The 17,783-nt window shown below is 46.4% G+C and overlaps 2 protein-coding genes across 2 annotated transcripts in view; both read left to right on the forward strand.

The window, feature by feature from the left end:
- Positions 1-438: 438 nt before the first annotated feature.
- LOC129708325 (unconventional myosin-XV-like) lies at positions 439-4,508 on the forward strand. The gene is made up of 3 exons (XM_055653999.1): positions 439-607; positions 1,572-1,689; positions 3,407-4,508. The coding sequence occupies exons 1-3, from the start codon at positions 540-542 to the stop codon at positions 3,641-3,643; spliced, it is 423 nt and encodes a 140-aa protein (XP_055509974.1). The 5' UTR covers positions 439-539; the 3' UTR covers positions 3,644-4,508.
- Positions 4,509-12,241: 7,733 nt separating this feature from the next.
- LOC129708327 (unconventional myosin-XVB-like) overlaps positions 12,242-17,783 on the forward strand; it is a 50,542-nt gene continuing 45,000 nt past the window's right edge. The window contains exons 1-2 of the mRNA XM_055654001.1: positions 12,242-12,879; positions 13,799-13,861. Coding sequence (XP_055509976.1) covers positions 13,859-13,861 — 3 coding nt within the window. The 5' untranslated portion in view covers positions 12,242-12,879; positions 13,799-13,858. The remainder of the gene's footprint in view (positions 12,880-13,798; positions 13,862-17,783) is intronic.

A 17,783-nucleotide genomic window follows, 5' to 3' on the forward strand; every position in this document is an offset into this window, starting at 1 on the left:
AGTGGCACAGCTTCTGCCCCATGGCGCCAGAGACCCAGGCTCGATCCTGACTAAGGGTGCTGTCTGTGCGGAGTTTGTACGTTCTCCCTTGAAAGCGTGGGTTTTCTCCGGGCGCCCCGGTTTCCTCCCACTTTCCAAAGATGTGCAGGTTTGTAGGTTAATTGGTTGGTGTGTAAATTGTTCCTCGTGTGTAGGATGTGAAAGTGGGACAACATAGAATTAGTGTACGGGCGATCGATGGTCGATGCAGACTCGGTGGGTCAAAGGATCTGTTCCCACACTGTAACTCTAACAACTAAAATCTAAATTAGCTCAAACTGACGTGAGTTTTTATTTTGACTTCTGCGTATTCCTTAATTCAGTGCAAACATCAACAGTTGTGAAGGGGTCAGCAGAGGATGCTGCTATCCGTCCCTATTGGTTGTGCTCACATCATGGTGGTTTTTTTAAATGTTATTGATTTTTATTGATATGTCCAACAGATCCCCGGCCTGTTTGATGTGGAATGTGTTGGTGCCCAGCTCAGGCACTCGGGGATTATGGAGGCAATCCATATTAGAAAGGAAGGATATCCAATCAGAATTCCACTCTCTGACTTTACCTACAGGTGGGGGTCATGCTTATTATACCAACATCGACCACACCAGGAGAACAGTGTACAGTGTTGGTGTGATTTAAGGAAGAATATTAATGCATTGGAAGCAGTTCAGCAAGGGTTTTACTGGCCTGTGTTGTCTTACAAGAAAGGTTTGTACAGGTACAGGCTAGGTTTGTACCCTTTAGGTTTACATTTATTATTGACACATGTAGTGAGGTACAGTGAAAGGCTTTGTTTTGCGTGCTATCCAGTCAGATCAGACAATACCATACATAAATACAATCAAGCAAAGGGGAAGATACAGAATGAAATATATAATTCTCAGCATTGTAGCGTAACAGTTCCACAGACAAAATCCAATATATCGTCTCAGACAGAGGCATATGAGATCCCGAGGGGTTTTGACAGGATAGATGTGGTGGGAATGTTTCCTCTTGTCATAGAAGCTGGATTTAGGCGGCTGCAGGTTAAAAGTAAAAGGAAGCCCATTGAAGAGGAGCGAGGTAAAATGTTTCTTCTCTGAGGTTTGTGATGTTTCAAACTCTCATCCTGAAACGGAGGTTGAAGCTGGGTCTTTAGAGATTATTAAGGGAGATAGAGACATTGTTGATGAGCACATGGGTGAAGGATTGCCTTGGGTTGACGATGATATTATTGAATGACAGAGCAGGCTCGAGGGGGCAAATGGCGTATTCCTGCTCCAAACTCACGTTTTCCTCTATTTTGCAAAGGTTGTTTAATCCACCTCAGTACATCGTTAACCAGACAGTGAAAACTATCCCTTGCACCCTCAACAGAAGAAACAGATGGTTCCGTAGCCTCACTTGTCGAAATGTTTTATAAGCAGCAAAACTGGACTGAAAATCAATGCTATTGTTTGTTATATTTTGTGGGTGCTTGAAGGATGTTTGCCGCTGTCTCTCGGACACTGCAGCTGTTGACTTCACCCAGGCTGGTTCTCTGCCTCCCTCAGGTACGGCATGTTACTGGACCGGGAGAAGGGGCGTTCCTCAGACAGTGAACTCTGCTCCTCAATTTTAAGGAAGATCACAAAGGAGACTTCAGGATCCTACCAGCTAGGAGTCACCAAGGTAATTAGGTAACACACCCTGGTGCTGCAATTATGTTTTGCAAAGATGAGATCGTCAGGAAGAATGGGGGTGGTGAGGGATAAATTGGATGGTGCAGCCTGGAGAGTAATAAGAAACATTGAGCTTGTGCACCAGGGAATAGCATTGAATTGTGTAAACAAACACTTCCATTAAGGGGAGTTTGCAGCGACTGCTCAATGGAGATGAATGGGTTATCCAGATCTCACACGCTAGGTATTAATGGGATTGCGCCGTGGGGAATATTGGTAACACTCTGGGGTTTAGTGGGCTATGTAGTGAATAATGAATTATAAAACCGCTGTAGGTGGGATGTAAAAGGTATATACAAAGACATTGAATGAATGTATAAAGGAACAGGAGATCATTAAAATAAAAAAAACCGCAGAATTTGAAAACCGGAAATGAGAACATAAAATGTTGGAAACACTCACCAGTTCAGACAGTATCTGTAAAGAGAGGGAAATGAAGAGTTAACATATCAGGCCAAATGGACGTGATGAAGGGCTTTTGATCTGAAACACTAACTCTGTTTCTCCTTTCTTTTTATTATGGAGAACAGCAGAGTGATACAGAGGAACTAATGTAGAGGAATTGTTTGGTCACCCTACTATAGAAAGGATGTTGTTAAAGTGGAAAGAGTGCTGAGGAGATTTACGAGGATTTTGCCAGGACTTGGGGCCTAAGCTACAGGGAGAGATTAGGCAGGCAAGGTCTTTATTCCTTGGAGTGTAGGAGGTTGAGGGGTGGTCTTACAGAGGTGTATAAGAACATGAGGGGAATAGATAGATTAAATACACAGTATTTTACTCATGAGTAAGGTGATCAGGAACCAGGTTACATTGGTTTAAGATGAGAGAGGAAAGATTTAATAGGAACCTCAGGGACAACCTCTTCACACAGAGGGTGGTGGGTATATAGAACGTGATGCCAAAGGAAGTAGTTGAGGCTGGTACTATAGCAACATTTAAAAAGCGTTTGGGAATGGATAGCTAAGGTTTGGAGGGCCAAACGTGACCAGGTGGGACTAATATAGATGGGGCATCTTGGTCAGCATGGGCTCCCTGGGCAGAAGGGCCTGTTTCCGTGCTAGATGACTCTGATTCTCGATACCTATCGACAACTCCAGAAAAAGTAGTTCAAGTTTTTCCAGCCTCTCCATATAGTTAATACTCTTTAATCCATCCAATAATAATAATAATAATACATTTTATTTGTGGGCGCCTTTCAAAAGTCTCAAGGACACCTTACAGAATTTAACAAGAGTAAAAAACATATAATCGGAGTAAAATGAATAATAAAGACATCACCAATACACAAATTAAAGACAGAATTCGATCCAAAGACAAAAAAATCAAAAACATAATGTGAAGAGAGAGCAGCAGCAACTAAACCGCGCCAGCGTCCACTCTCCCTTCCGACAGCCATCTTGGACACAAACTAAAATAATCACTTACACACAAAAGTCATCCCCCCACAATGGTTACCACTGTGGGGGAAAGCACAATGTCCAGTCCAGTCCAGTCCAATCCAATATCCTGGTGAACCTCCTCTGCGCTCGCACCAACCCCCATCGGCCCAACTTTCTTCCTGTAATGCAGACATGATAGTGACATTTAAGACATTATAAACCACAAGCAGGCAGATGGGATTAGTTGGCATCATTGTCGACATAGTTTCATTGTGACTGTTTTCCCAGGTGTTTTTGAAGAAAGACGTTTACGATCAATTGGAGAGCTATTGGGCAAAGATGCAGAACTGGGCAGCGCTCACCATTCAGAGGAATATCCGTGGCTTCATCAAGAGGAGGAACTTCCAGGTCTTCAGGCAGAAGATTGTCATTGCCCAGTCTCATATCAGGGGACACCAGGCCAGGTCAGACTCTTGTGCACTATCCCAGCACCTTGCACCTACAGAATGTACCATTGCATTGTGAGCAGTGACACTCACAGACAAGAAGAAAATGGTCCCTTTCATCAGTGGCTTTATACTCTTGGTCTTATCCCAGTAGCCCAATAGATTCTATCATGGGAAGCCCAGCTCTGGAGTGAACTGACAGACTTGGTCTTCTGGAACTCAGCGGGCACAAAATGTCTGAGTTTGTTGCATATGTGGAGTTCCTGAATTATTGCCCTTTATATGATGAATTGCAGAGGGCTCTGCACCTATGATGCTGGGGCAGCCATACAAAGGAACACTAGGAGCCAGAAGAGGGTGTCTCTGGGTCACCAGCTGCTCACAGTTCGATAAGCTCAGTCCAAGTACACCTCACCTCTCATCATTACCCAATTCCGAGCTAGCTATCACCACGCCTGCACCACACCCTACTGTGTCACACAAAATGTGTGTGGCTCCTAAAAGAACAACAGTCATAAATTATTGAGTGATCCATTCAATTCATTGCAAGGGTGAATGACAAGGCTTGTTACTAAGGGGCTTGCTATGGGAACCGAGGTGAGCAATGCAGACTGCATTCCATTTGAAACTTCGCCTGTTAGATGCTACAGCCTGAAGTAACCAAAAGACTACCTTGAGGAAGTTTTGTGCATTACATTAGGACTGAGTGTGCATGTGTGTAGGAGGAGGCATGTTCACTGTACTGTTCTCTAATAGCATGCACCAACTTTCACAAACAGGACTCGGTACAAGAGGTTGAAGAGAGCCTTGGTGCAGTTTGGGGCTGCTGTGGTGATCTCACACGCTGTTGTTCACAGGAGACGCAATCAGGTTTGAAAATAATGAAGACGTAACACTGCCTCATCACCCTGTATCCCTCCTCTCCCTTGCTTCCTTCTCCACTCCATCCCTCCTCTCCCTTTGCTTCCTGCTCCACTCCATTCCCCTCCTACTCTTTTGCCATTGCCTTTCCCTTCCCCTTCCTTCCATCCCACATCATCTCTCTATCATCCTTCCCCTCTGTTTCCAATCTCCAACCCACACACACACGTCTCCTCAAGACCACACGGGACCGTGCTGGTACCTCAATGGATGATTAAACAATAAATTCCGTTTGGATACTGTGCCATAAGGGGGAGACCTCCATCATTGTGTATGGACCTTGAGGATGACTTGATTATAAGGGTGAAATGCTTTGAAATAGGAAGTAATATTGGGGAATTGCTCTTTTAAGTACTTCATGGCAAACTGTAACCTGGCCGTCCTATTTTTGCGGCTAACCAGTGGTTTGCATCTTGCAGTGTAGCCTCTGTATTTCTGTTCATGAAGTCTTCTGCGGACAGTGGTCATTGACAAATCCACACCTGATTCCTGAAGAGTGTTTCTGATCTGTCGGACAGGTGTTTGTGGATTTTTCTTTATTATAGAGAGACTTCTGTCATCAGCTGGTGGGGTCTTCCTGGGCCTACCAGTCTCTTTGCGATTAGTAAGCTCACCAGTGCTCTCTTTCTTCTTAATGATGTTCCAAACAGTTGATTTTAATAAGCCTAAGGTTTGACTGATGTCTCTAACAGTTTTATTCTTGGTTCTCAGTCTCATAATGCCTTCTTTGACTTTCATTGGCACAACTTTGGTCCTTGTTCATAAACAACAATAAAAGTTTCCAAAGGTGATGGAAAGACTGGAGGAAGGACTAGGTGGTGAGAGCTCTCTTGTACCTGCATTAAGGAGGCAATATCCATGAAAGTGCTGGAGTAACTCAGCAGGGCTGGCATCAGATTGAAAAAGGGCCCCAACCTAAAATGTCTCCCATCCATGTTCTCCAGCGATGCTGCCTGACCTGCCACGTTACTCCAGCACTTTATGTCCTTGTGTTTCTTTTATATTGTTGCTGGCTAGATATCTTGTGCGGGCACACACTAGTAAAGTCAGACCTGCCTTCTTTACAGATGATCATGTGGGTGAGCTGATGAAGAGGGAGTTACAGCAGCTGATCGATGAGCACTTTATTGAGGAGAGCTGATTTGTGCTTCACATAGCAGTCCAAAGCTATGCAAGGACTTGTATTTCTGCCGCACCCTCCACAACATTACATCCCTGTCAACCAGATGTGTAGTCACTGTTACTAAATAGAGAACATAATAGCCAACCTCAAAAAGATAAACTCCCAGAGATTATCTGAATTGGTAATGTTGATTGTGGCGAAAGGTTGGCTGAGGCATCAGGGATAACATTCACATTTAGAGCCTTGGTATAGTGACTCATCCAAAGGCAGCATCAGTGACAGTGCTGCCCCCCGCAGGCGTGCGGGCCTAGATTTTCAACCACTGGAGTGGGATTTGAATACAGGACCTCCTGACGTTGAGGTGAGACCGATGCCTTCCAATCACCCCAAGCCATACAAATGCAAATGTACCCGATCAATGCCTTGTGGAGGACAGTCTACAGCTTGCCACCACCCCACGGCTCTGTCCCTGTGGTTAACTCACAGCAGGTGCACCTTTCCCTCTTTGTACAAACAACGGAAGGCCAGCAACAGCTCAGAGAACATTCCAGGCCAATAATTAATATTCCTTTCAATGTTTTAGCAGTTGAGCCTCCTCAGTGATTGAAGAGAGTAAATAGCAACCTGCACTTCAACAGAAAGTGCTCTGAATGAATCACCTCTCAACATGATCCTGAGAGGATTACTGGGTGGATTATACAGAGTGTAGAGGAGTGGAGGGTGGTGGACAGAGAGCACAGAGCAGGGGTAAGTGGTGATTTCACGTTGGCAGAATGCGTGTTTGCCCAAGGATCTGCACCCGGATCTCTTTTGTTTCCCCTTTTATGTAAATATTTTGAACCTGGGCAGCAGATTTCAAAGTTCGCTGCTTACACCAAAGTGGGAAAAAACTGCGGGAAATGAGGCGGTGCTAGCAGTGTCAGTAGGTAGGTGGCAGATTCAATTGAAAGCAGAGGAATATCAGATTCAGATTCAATTTTAATTGTCATTGTCAGTGTACAGTACAGAGACAACGAAATGGATTTAGCATCTCCCTTGAAGAGCGACATAGCAAACGGCAGCTGATGAATATGAGGTTGTAGCTGCAACAAACCATTGGAGGAATTCAGCAGGGCAGGCAGCATCTGTGAAGGGAAATGGACTGATGGGGTTTCAAGCCAGATCCTTCATCAGTCTGAAGAAGGTTCATGGTCCTAAATGTCGTCTGTCTATTTCCCTCCGCAGATGCTGCCTGACCCGTTGCGTTCTTCCAGCAGTTTGTGTTTTGATTCCAGCATCTGCAGTCTCATGTGTCTCCATGACATTGTACCTGCTGGGAAAAAGAGTGAAATAATATTTACTCCAAACCGAGGGAATATTATCAGAGTAGCGGATCCTGGATGGAGAGACATTTGCTTAGAAACTGGATCATTCCTAAATAGAGGCAGTAAACTACTGTCCAGTGAGCTCACACCTCTTCAAGTTACCCCCTGCATTCCCTCCCCCAGCCTCGTCTCCCTACCAGTTCCAATGTTCACAACCTTGTATCCCTCTTGTTAGCACATCTCCCAGCCAACAATGGGCTATTTTAACTCCACTGCTCCTGAGGTCATCTGTTGTTGGTCCTGATATGTTCTGGCCTTTTCTCGCCTCCAGTGTCCCTATCTTTCAGTCTGCAGAAGGGTTCTGACTTGAAACATCACCTATTGTTTTTCTCAGATATGCTGCCTGACCCACTGAGTTACTCCAGCATTTTGTCTATCATCGGTATAAATCAGCATCTATAGCTTCTTCTACCTTTTCCTTCGCTCCATAGATGCTGCCACATCCTCTGAGTTTCTCCAGCATTTTTTGTCTACCTAGCATCTATAGTTCCTTCTTTCACACCAATTCAAGGCTGGAGAAGAGTCACAATCTGAAACGTCACCCATCCATTCATTCAGCTGATGCTGCCTGACCCAGTGAGTAACTCCAGCAATTTGTGTTTGCTCAACATTCCAGCATCTGGAGTTCCATATGCCTCTGTGCAGGAAAAACAATCATGATCTCAAAAGAAATGTTGGTGCATGTTTTGAATGTGGACACTGCCTTTATGTGGTTAATGCCTGTTTCAGGATGATGCAGCACAATTGTATGCATCTGCTGAGTTATTCTTGCCCTGGCTGGTGTCAGGGCCCCAACCCTTAAAGGACATTGATCCGCCAAACTACAGCATTGCTGGAAGAGCATGCGGTGGGTGCAAGGGAGCCAGTGTAGGCAGTGCATCATATTTACACTGGGCCTCTCCCCATCCTCTTCTCTAAGGATCCTCGCAACCTACAGGATGATCTGCAGTAGAGGAGGCATAGAAACATAGAAAATGTTGCAGGAGTAGGCCATTCGGCCCTTCGTACCTGCACCGCCATTCAATATGATCATAGCTGATCATCCAACTCGGTATCCTGTACCTGCCTTCTCTCCATACCCCTGATCCCTTTAGCTGCAAGGGCCACATCTAACTCCCTCTTAAATGTAGCCAATGAACTGGCCTCGACTATCTTCTGTGGCAGAGAATTCCAGAGATTCACCACTCTCTGCGTGAAAAATGTTTTGCTGGTTAGAGAGGAGGTTAGAGAGGAGATTAACGCAATGGAAAGGAAGGACATCTCGGTCCTAAAAGATTTCCCCCTTATCCTTAAACTGTGACCCCTTGTTCTGGACTTCCCCAACATCGGGAACAATCTTCCTGCATCTAGCCTGTCCAACCCCTTAAGAATTTTGTAAGTTTCTATACGATCCCCCCTCAATCTTCTAAATTCTAGTGAGTACAAGCCGAGTCTATCCAGTCTTTCTTCATATAAAAGTCCTGACATCCCAGGAATCAGTCTGGTGAACCTTCTCTGTACTCCATCTATGGCAAGAATGTCTTTCCTCAGATTGGGAGACCAAAACTGTACGCAATACTCCAGGTGTGGTATCACCAAGACCCTGTATTGTCTCACCAAGACCCATGATTCCATGCATGTCCTCAGAGAACACCCCTGCACAAATAAAAAGATAGGTTACCGCTGTGATTGGACACATGCCTGGAGATCAGTGCATAAACAAGCTCTCTGGATTTGCCAATGTGAATGCTCCACCACCTGGACCTGTACATCACTAGTGCAGCCTTGAAACAAATCATCGCCGCTATTCCTTCCAAACCCACTCACCAACTCCCACTCAGAAACCTGACCCCCTCGGACAGCCCTTTCCCCAGCTTCCCTCTGCACTTCCCAATGAAGCTCACAGCTCCAGGCACTCATTACACACCAATTCACAGGTAATCATCTTATTACAGCATGACCCCCTTTGTCTTGCTCCCAATGGTCACAGTGGGTCACAGCTGGAAGAGTGGGTCATACTGGCTGTCACCCTGCAATAGCTGAGGATGTCCTGGCCAGAGGAAGTAAGGAAGCGTTCACAGCACCTTCGTACTTTGGTACTTTATTATTTGTCACGTACCAAGGCGCAGGGAAATTCATTTTTGTATACCGTTGTGTACAAAGTGGATCACCTCCGCCTGTATAAATAGAATTATGCAGGGGGATCTCCTGGCTGCTCATGGGCAGGCAACAGTACTGTGTTGGGCTCACTGTAAGCTTATATTTTTTAAAACTTTGTCTTCACACAGGAGTGGTGTGAAATTCAGGAAGAGGCAGTCTCCTGCCAATATTTAAGTAAGTTCTTCTCACTGTCCAGGGTACAGAGAAGGCAGGTACGGGATACTGAGTTGGATGATCAGCCATGAAGGAGGAGGCTCGAAGGGCCGAATGTGCATCATTGCATGTTTCTATGTTTCTGGCACATCCAGAAACCAGCTCACTGTCTAACCATGCGAAGGTTCAACAGGTTAGCTTTGAGGTGTACATTTTTTAAAAACAGCCAACTTGTTTGGCCAGAGAGGTGGGAGAATGAGGCGTGCCAGTTGGCTGGAGTATGGTGATGCGGTGGTAACCGCATTACAGCATCAGAGACCCAGGTTCAATCCTGACTATGGTGTTATCTGTATGAAGTTTGTACATTCTCCCTGTGATTGCGTGGGTTTGCTTTGGGTGCTCCGGTTTCCTCCCACGGTCCAAAGTTGCATAGGATTGTAGGTTAATTGGCTTCTGTAAATTGTAAATCGTGTCTAGTGTGTGGGATAGTGCTAGCGTATGAGCTGATCGCTGGGCAGCGTGGACTCGGTGGGCTAAAGTCTAAAGGTAGATGTTGAACTTTGTTACTGCACCAAACCACTTAGATTAGGACTACGAGCAAGAAAATGAAGTGTTGGAGGAACTCGGAAGGGTAGGATCTCATCCAAATCCATGTAGACTGCAACAGGCCCTGCCCTCATCAGGATTATTGGTTGCTTCTTCAAGAAAGAAAATCAGTCAAATTCATGAGACATGATCTTCCATGCATAAAGCCATATTGGCTATCCCTATTGAACCCTTGATTCCACCGAGTGCATGGCAACCAGTGACCCCCGTACACTAGCACTATCTTACACTCTGGAGACAATTTACAATTCTTACCAAAGCCAATGAACCTACAAACCTGTACGTCTTTGGAGTGTGCGAGGAAACCGGAATACCCGGGGAAAACCTACGCAGTCACGGGGAGAATGTAAAACTCCGTACAGATCCCCCTTAGTCAGGATCAAACCCGGATCTCTGGGGATGTGATGCTGTGGCTCTACTGCTGTGCCACCATGTACTCTAATCTTGAAGTCACCCAGGAGAATTAGCTTGTCACTATTGCTGGGTCACAATCCTTGTGTAACTCCTGTGTTAGATATTGAACACATGCACCGTTCCTTTGCTTTCTTTGCAGCAGCGACCAGCTGTGTGAAATAATACCTCTCACCCCTCTCCCCCAACCCCTGTTATGTAAGTCTAGGTATCTCTTGTATGTTTCAAAATGAGTAGCGGCTCTGATACTGATCCTTGCAAATCCAGCTTTTAATCTTGTGGGCTTCAATTGTTCTCATAACCTACTATAGGGGGCTGTGTTGAACACCTTCCCAAGGATGTGCATTTGTGTGTGGGTGTGATGGTAGCGTGTGAGTGTAACAATGTAAGTCACAACATGTATTTAAACAGTCTTGCTGAGTGAACTAGGAGGACGTATGAGGAACAATGTTCACATTGTGGTCATAACTTTAGTCATTTTAGGACATCGATCAAAGATATCATGAGCGCTCAAAAACGTAGCAAGTTTCTGCACAATCTGTGTCACATTACAGTGGTTAATAATCTACCAATGCTATATCTTCCATTGTTGGATAAACATGTGACAAACTCACATTGGAATGGGAGGAGTGTTCAATGTGTGATACAAGGATTACAGCAGGTAATGTGACTGAAAACAGCCCCAGTTCATAGATTTTGAACCAATAAAGAGCCCCATGATGCTGGTCTATTTATACACATGGTATAAAGCAGGGTGATAAGGCAGGAGCTCTTTATTCAATAGAAGACTGACCCTGGATAACAATGTAAATGTGCCCCTGCAAATCAGCCACGTGCAGAAGATAAATAAGATTTAGGAATCAATATGATTATGGGTGCGTGGCTCAAAGAACTGTGTGTGAGGAAATAGTTCTGATTCATGGCAGTACCACAAGTACCCAAAACTCCGATCATTCACTGTTCCACTATTCACAAATTCCCACTTGGTAATCAAAAAACCTGAGGTCTCTGAATCAACAGACACACTGTTTATTGGTCTACCTGTGATTTGGTATAGGTCTTGGGCAGAGCTGTTACCATGCCAATGTTTTCTGCAGTGTGGTCTCTCACCACCAGGTTTAGGACCTGACACAAAAGGCTGGAGTAATAACAGCGTGACAGGCAGCATCTCTGGAGCGAAGGAATGGGTGACGTTTCGGGTGGAGTCCCTTCTTTAGACAACATTGAGACGTGTCAAATTTCCTTGGACTGCTGAGTTAAGAAACTAATTTCACATATTGCCCACTAATGGTGGCCCACCTGGTTCACAAATTGACTGAATTACAGAGAATTGTGAATGCAGCCCTGTCTATCATGACCAGCGCCCCCAGCACTCCCCCCTCCCCCTCCCCCCCCCTCCCCCTTCATCTGCACGTCACACTGCCTCTGGAAACATATCAAGGACAACTCACACCCTCATCTTCCCACATCAGGCAGAAGGTACAAAAGTTTGAAAGCATGTACCACCAGATTCAGAAACAGCTTCTTCCTCACTGTTATCAGACTGTTGCACGGACCACTTATGAGCTAAGATGTATTCCAGATCCTCCCATCTACCTCGTTGTGACCCTTGCATTCTTTTATCTACATTTCCTCTGCAGCTTTCGGGACGGCACAGTGGCACAGCGGTAGAGTTGCTGCCTAGCTGCACCAGAGACTCGGGTTTGATCCTGACTACAGGTGCTGTTTGTACAGAGTTTGTACATTCTTGCCCTGGCCGCGTGGGTTTTCTCCAGGTGATCTGGTTTCCTCCCACACTCCAAAGATGTACAGATTTGTAGGTTAATTGGCTTTGGTAAGTTGTAAAATTGTCCCTAGTATGCTAGTGCTAGTGCACGGGGTGGTCGCTGGTCGGCACGTACTCGGTGGGCCGAAGGGCCTGTTTCTGCGCTATATCTCTAAAGTCTGTAGCTGTAACACTCTACTCCAATTGTATCATGCATGGATGCTCTACCTTGAGAGTTTTCATTGTAACTCGGTACACAGGAAAATAATAAACCAATGCCAATACAATAGCAACTACAGATTTATTTAATCATTTGACTTTTGCACCTTTTGTTGTGGAACTGGATCCAGTAACTCGGCCACAGTCTTCAGCTCCTGGACAGTGGCAGAAGGGGGCCTGATACAGGGAACAGTGGGAGGGAGCAGCTTGCAGGCAGCGGAGTCGAGGTAGATGGTCTACACTGCAGGGATGCCAGTGGACCATCCCTCACCCACGTGACAGTTCTGTTGCGGGTGAACGGTTCGTGGCCCCACCTCTGTTACTCCGGCTCAGGGAGTGGCCATTGCATTCTGGCAGGGCAGAGTCTGTTGGGAAGCTGCTCGTTTCCAATTACCTGAAATGATGCAGCGCCAGCAAGAACTGAACAAAGTCCAACTGCAGTAAATCTCGCTTTCCCTTTCTCGAGTGGACTTTGATACAGTAAGGCAGTGTTTATGTCATCCTGCACTTCTTCCACAGACACTGACCTGAAGCAAAGCACAGAAGGAATTAATTGCCCGGCTGGGCCCAAGCTGAATGAATTTTCATTAAAGCGGTAAAAGAGGAGGAATCAGGTAATTGGAATCAGAGACCTGATGCTTGTGTTGTTAGGGGCTGGGAGAACTGAGTCGAGGGCTGTCGCCTTTAACTGGATTTTGTCCAGAACGAATTAATCGTTGCGTTTGTTTAACTGACGTTTAAACAACAGAGCAGGAACTTTATGGAAGGCTTGTGTTTGTTGGGCCCGAGTGCGTATTAAGAAATATGCTGAACTTATTTATGGCGTTTGATACAGGACCATTCATTAGAACAATCTATAAGCGACTCGCTAATAGATCGAGAGGTAGCTTGAGAACTTGAACAGTTCAAAGAAGATGGGACAAAAACAGGAAATGTTGGAAATACCCAACAGATCAGGCAGCCTCTGTGGAGAGAGAAACGTCCCGGGTCTGTTCCCTTAGTTTCTTTCATTTTCAGAGTTGGTAAGAGACAAGTTTAAACTGAGTGGAACCAGGCAGGGACACCATCTGGATTTAATCTGTCCCTGTTTATGCCCTGTGAAATTTATTAAGTTAAACACAACAGGAAAATCCCAATCTGATTTAGGTGAGTCGATGGTCTCAGTAGAAGAAGGAGCCTGTAATTTGTCTTATTGTCTCCGAGTCGACAAGAAGGATGTCATGATCTAAGTTGATCACTCAGGTAATAAAGTGAGGGTCAGGCTCAGGCATAATGCATTCTACAGTGGGATAGTCTGTCAAAGTCTCAGGTGGGAGGGGTGTGGCACTGGATTGTGGTCAGCAAGAACGGCCGTGGCCAGTGGCTCCCAGGAGCTGAAGGGGGGATGTCCAAGTGACAGTGTCGGCAAGCCCAAGGTGAATGGAAGGGCGGTGGCAAAAGGGGTGGGACACGGAGGGGTTGAACAAATAAGCAGGAAATAGTGGGTGGGGGCACTTGGATACGTGAGTCTGATACTTGAGGCTTTTGTCCTAGTTGATCAAGACCGTGGAATCAAAGGATACAAGGAGCAAGAGACAAGGAGGAGCGGTGGGCATGGTGAGTCCTGTACAGTCTCCATTCTTTCTCAGCATTAATAAATGTCTATTCAAAAGCAAGATGAGATAAAATGAGGAGACATTTCATAATCCAATTAGAGAGCAAGGAATCTTTGGGATTAACTACTCAATCACTGAGCATTTTCAACCCTGAAGTTGGTAGATTTTTCGAGAGGAAAGGAAATTGAAAGACTGTGGAGTTTGGTGCTGGAAAGTGGCACTGAGTAAAAGGAGCCTGTAATTTGTCTTAACCGTGACCTGGTGCAAGGCGCCACAAGTTCCTGGGCTGCAGATAGCCTTGAGAGTGGTGAATTACTACACTTGGCGTGGTTCCAGTGAGTTGCTGGAACTCCTGCACTCTCCCACCCTTCAGCTCTTCTTCGGGAGTTCAGATTCAGATTTAAATTCAGGTTAATTTATTGTCATATATACCAGGGTGCAATGAAATTCCTACTTCACATGAAGTTCATCGCGTAAACAGCAAGTATAATTAAGAGGGCAAAACAGAATAGTGTAAAGATTATGGTGGAATCCGAAGTAGTACAAATCCCATTGGACCTCAGCCATCGGTACCTGTACAGGTCTCGTTCCCCAATCCAGAAACGCCATGCCTTTGCTGTCAATTAGGTTCTGGATCTCCTCCTCATTCTCATTAAAACAGTCCTGATGCTTTCTTATAGAGAAGGCAGCAGTCTCTTCATGGACTTTAATGAGGGCTTCAGGGCAGTCCAGCTTTTGTAGTTCTTGTAGGCTGTGTGTCGTAGGGCTTTCTGTGAGACTTTATCCATGATCAACCACCTTTGTGGGCAGTTGGTTGTTTTGGGGGGCAATTGATCGAGATAACTGCAGGTTTGGCAGTGATGGGAATCCAGCCATTATCTGTACTTGTCATGTCGTCATTGATCAGGTCGTCCTTGCAGTGAGCTGCTCGATTTTGATGTAACCTAGTGCTTGGATCTGGATGTTGCCATCAGGTCTGCTCCTTGTCTTCTTGGATTTTGGTTTGGACTAGACTTTGCAAGGAGAGGACCCTTGAGAGTTTGTTCTCCTTAATCCCTCTTTGCCAATCATACCTTTCAAGGATTGTACCTATTATGATCCTGGCAATGAAGTGGCTGTGGGAAATAAGCATCAATCTGATTCTCCTGGGTGATTTCAAGGTTAGAGTACAGGGCGGCACTGTGGTGCAGCAGTAGAGTTGCTGCCTTACAGCACCAGAGACCCAGGTTTCATCCTGATGACGGGTGCTGTCTGTGCGGAGTTTGCACATTCCGCCTGTGGGTTTTCTCCAGGCGCTCTGGTCTTTTCCCACATTCCTAAGAAGTGCAGGTTTGTAAGTTAATTGGCTTCTGTAAATTTCCCCTTGGGTGTAGGTTGCAAAAGTAGGGGTATCATAGAACGAGTATACGGATGATTGATGGTAGACAAAAATGCTTGCGGGGCAGCATCTATGGCGCGAAGGAAATAGGCAACGTTTCGGATCGAGACCCTTCTTCAGACTGATGTGAGGGTGGGGTGGAGGGGGGGGAGCGGGAAGAAGAAAGGAAGAGGCAGAGACAGTGGGCTGAGGGGGAGCTGGGAAGGGGAGGAGAAAGCAGGGACTACCTGAAATTGGAGAAGTCAATGTTCATACCGCTGGGGTGTAAACTACCCAAGCGAAATATGAGGTGCTGCTCCTCCAGTTTACGGTGGTCCTCACTCTGGCCATGGAGGAGGCCCAGGACAGAAAGGTCAGATTCGGAATGGGAGGGGGAGTTGAAGTGTTGAGCCACCGGGAGATCAGGTTGGTTATTGCAAACCGAGTGGAGGTGTTGGGCGAAACGATTGCCAAGCCTACACTTGGCCTCGCCGATGTAGAGCGGCTGACACCTAGAGCAGCGGACGCAATAGATGAGATTGGAGGAGGTGCAGGTGAACCTCACACCTGGAAAGACTGCTTTGGTCCTTGAATGGAGTCAAGAGGGGAAGGAAAGCGACAAGTGTAGCATTTCCTGTGGTTGCAAGGGAAACTGCCAGGAGAGGGGTGGTTTGGGTGGAAAGGGACGAATTGACCAGGGGGAACGGTCTCTGCGGAAAGCAGACATGGAAGGAGATGGGAAGATGTGGCCAGTGGTGGGATTCCGTTGGAGGTGGCGAAAATGTCGGATTTGTTGTATGTGACGGCTGGTAGGGTGGAAGGTGAGGACAAGGAGGACTCTGCCCTTGTTATGAGTGGGGGGATGGGCAGTGAGAGCAGAGTTGCGGGGTATAGAAGAGACCCTGGTGAGAGCCTCATCTATAGTAGAAGAGAGGAACCCCCATTCCCTGAAGAATGAGGACATCTCCGATGCCCTGGTGTGAAACCTCATCCTGGGTGCAGATGCGGCGTAGACGGAGGAATTGGGAGTAGGGGATGGAGTCCTTACAGGAAGCAGGGTGGGAAGAAGTGTAGTCCAGATAGCCATGGGAGTCAGTGGGTTTATAGTGGATGTCGGTCAGTAGTCTATCAACTGCGATGGTGATTGATGGTCGGTATGGCCTCGGTGGGCCGAAGGGCCTATTTCCATGCTGTACCTTTATACTAAACTAAACCAAACCAAACTAAACAAACCAGAAGCTTGATGGCCAGCATAGACTGGGTGGACTGAAGGACCTGTTTCCACGCTGTATCTCTAAACTCTAGATTCTCCTTGGCCTGGTCTGTGAGCTCCAGGATTGGGCTCCATGCTGGTTGTGCACTTGAGTAATTGGAGGGTCAAAATTGAGGCACAAGAGACTGTAAACCATGGAATCCGGAGGAACTCAGCAGGTCAAGCAGCATCTGTGAAGATAAACAGATGGTTAGGACTGAGGGTACAGAGGGAAGAGAGCCAGAGAGGGAGGGAAGAGGCAGGAGCTGGCAGGCGGTAAATGGAACCAGGTGCGGAGGGGAATGATGTGTAGGTTGGACCAGGTAGAGGGAGGGAAATATAGAGGTAGGGACAGGTTGGAAGGCCCCTCGATGTCTCCACACCTTGATAGACTACTGACCGACATCCACTATAAACACACTGACTCCCATGGCTATCTGGACTACACTTCTTCCACCTATCTCCTGCCAGCCCTTCCATCCTCCCCCTCCCCCCCCCACCTCTTCATACCCATCTAACTCCTCTCTACACTCGGTCCTGATGCAGGGACATAAAACATTTACCATCTGCTGCCTCTACAGATGCTGACTGACCATTGAGATCCTCCAGCAATTTATCATTTTGCTAAACACAGAAAGTGCAGGAAACACTCAGCAGGTTAGGCAGCTTCTGTGGAGAGAGAAACAGAACTAATGATTCAGGTTCAAAGGCCCTTCATCAGAACTGGGAAGGTGAGTAAACGGGTTAGTTTTACGTTGAAGAGAGGAGGAGAGATACAAGGAAATGTCGACTATAGGGTGAAGTCAAGTTTGCCATGGTAGCATAATGTTTGTTTAACTCGCTGATAGATTAATGAGGGTGCTTAGGAGGAGAGAGAACAAAGGGATATGTAAAAGCCCCGAGCCAATGCGAGGAATTGAAACCGAAAACAGAAACATTGAATCACAGAGCCTATTAGGCAATGAACCAGGAGAGCGAAACACTGAGTAACTATTATAGTCAGATAACCTTGGAGCAGAATTGGTAATTCCTGATGGAGAGATTGTTGAATTCAGTACAGCGTCTGGAAGGCTGCAATGTGCTCGGGTGGAAGATGAGGTGCTGCCCCTCATGCTCATGTTGAGCCTCATGATAACAGTGCAGGATGCTACAGAGAGAGAGGTCGGAGTGGGGTGGAGAACTCAAGTGAGAGTCGAGGGTGCCGCAGCTAGTAGAGCTGCGTACCAGAGACCCGGGTTCAATCCTGACTTTGGATGCTGCCCGTGTGGAGTTTGCACGTTCTCCCTGTGACCGTGTGAGATTTCCTTTTTCCTG

Source organism: Leucoraja erinacea, chromosome 23, assembly GCF_028641065.1.
Source record: "Leucoraja erinacea ecotype New England chromosome 23, Leri_hhj_1, whole genome shotgun sequence".
Lineage (NCBI taxonomy): Eukaryota > Metazoa > Chordata > Chondrichthyes > Rajiformes > Rajidae > Leucoraja > Leucoraja erinaceus.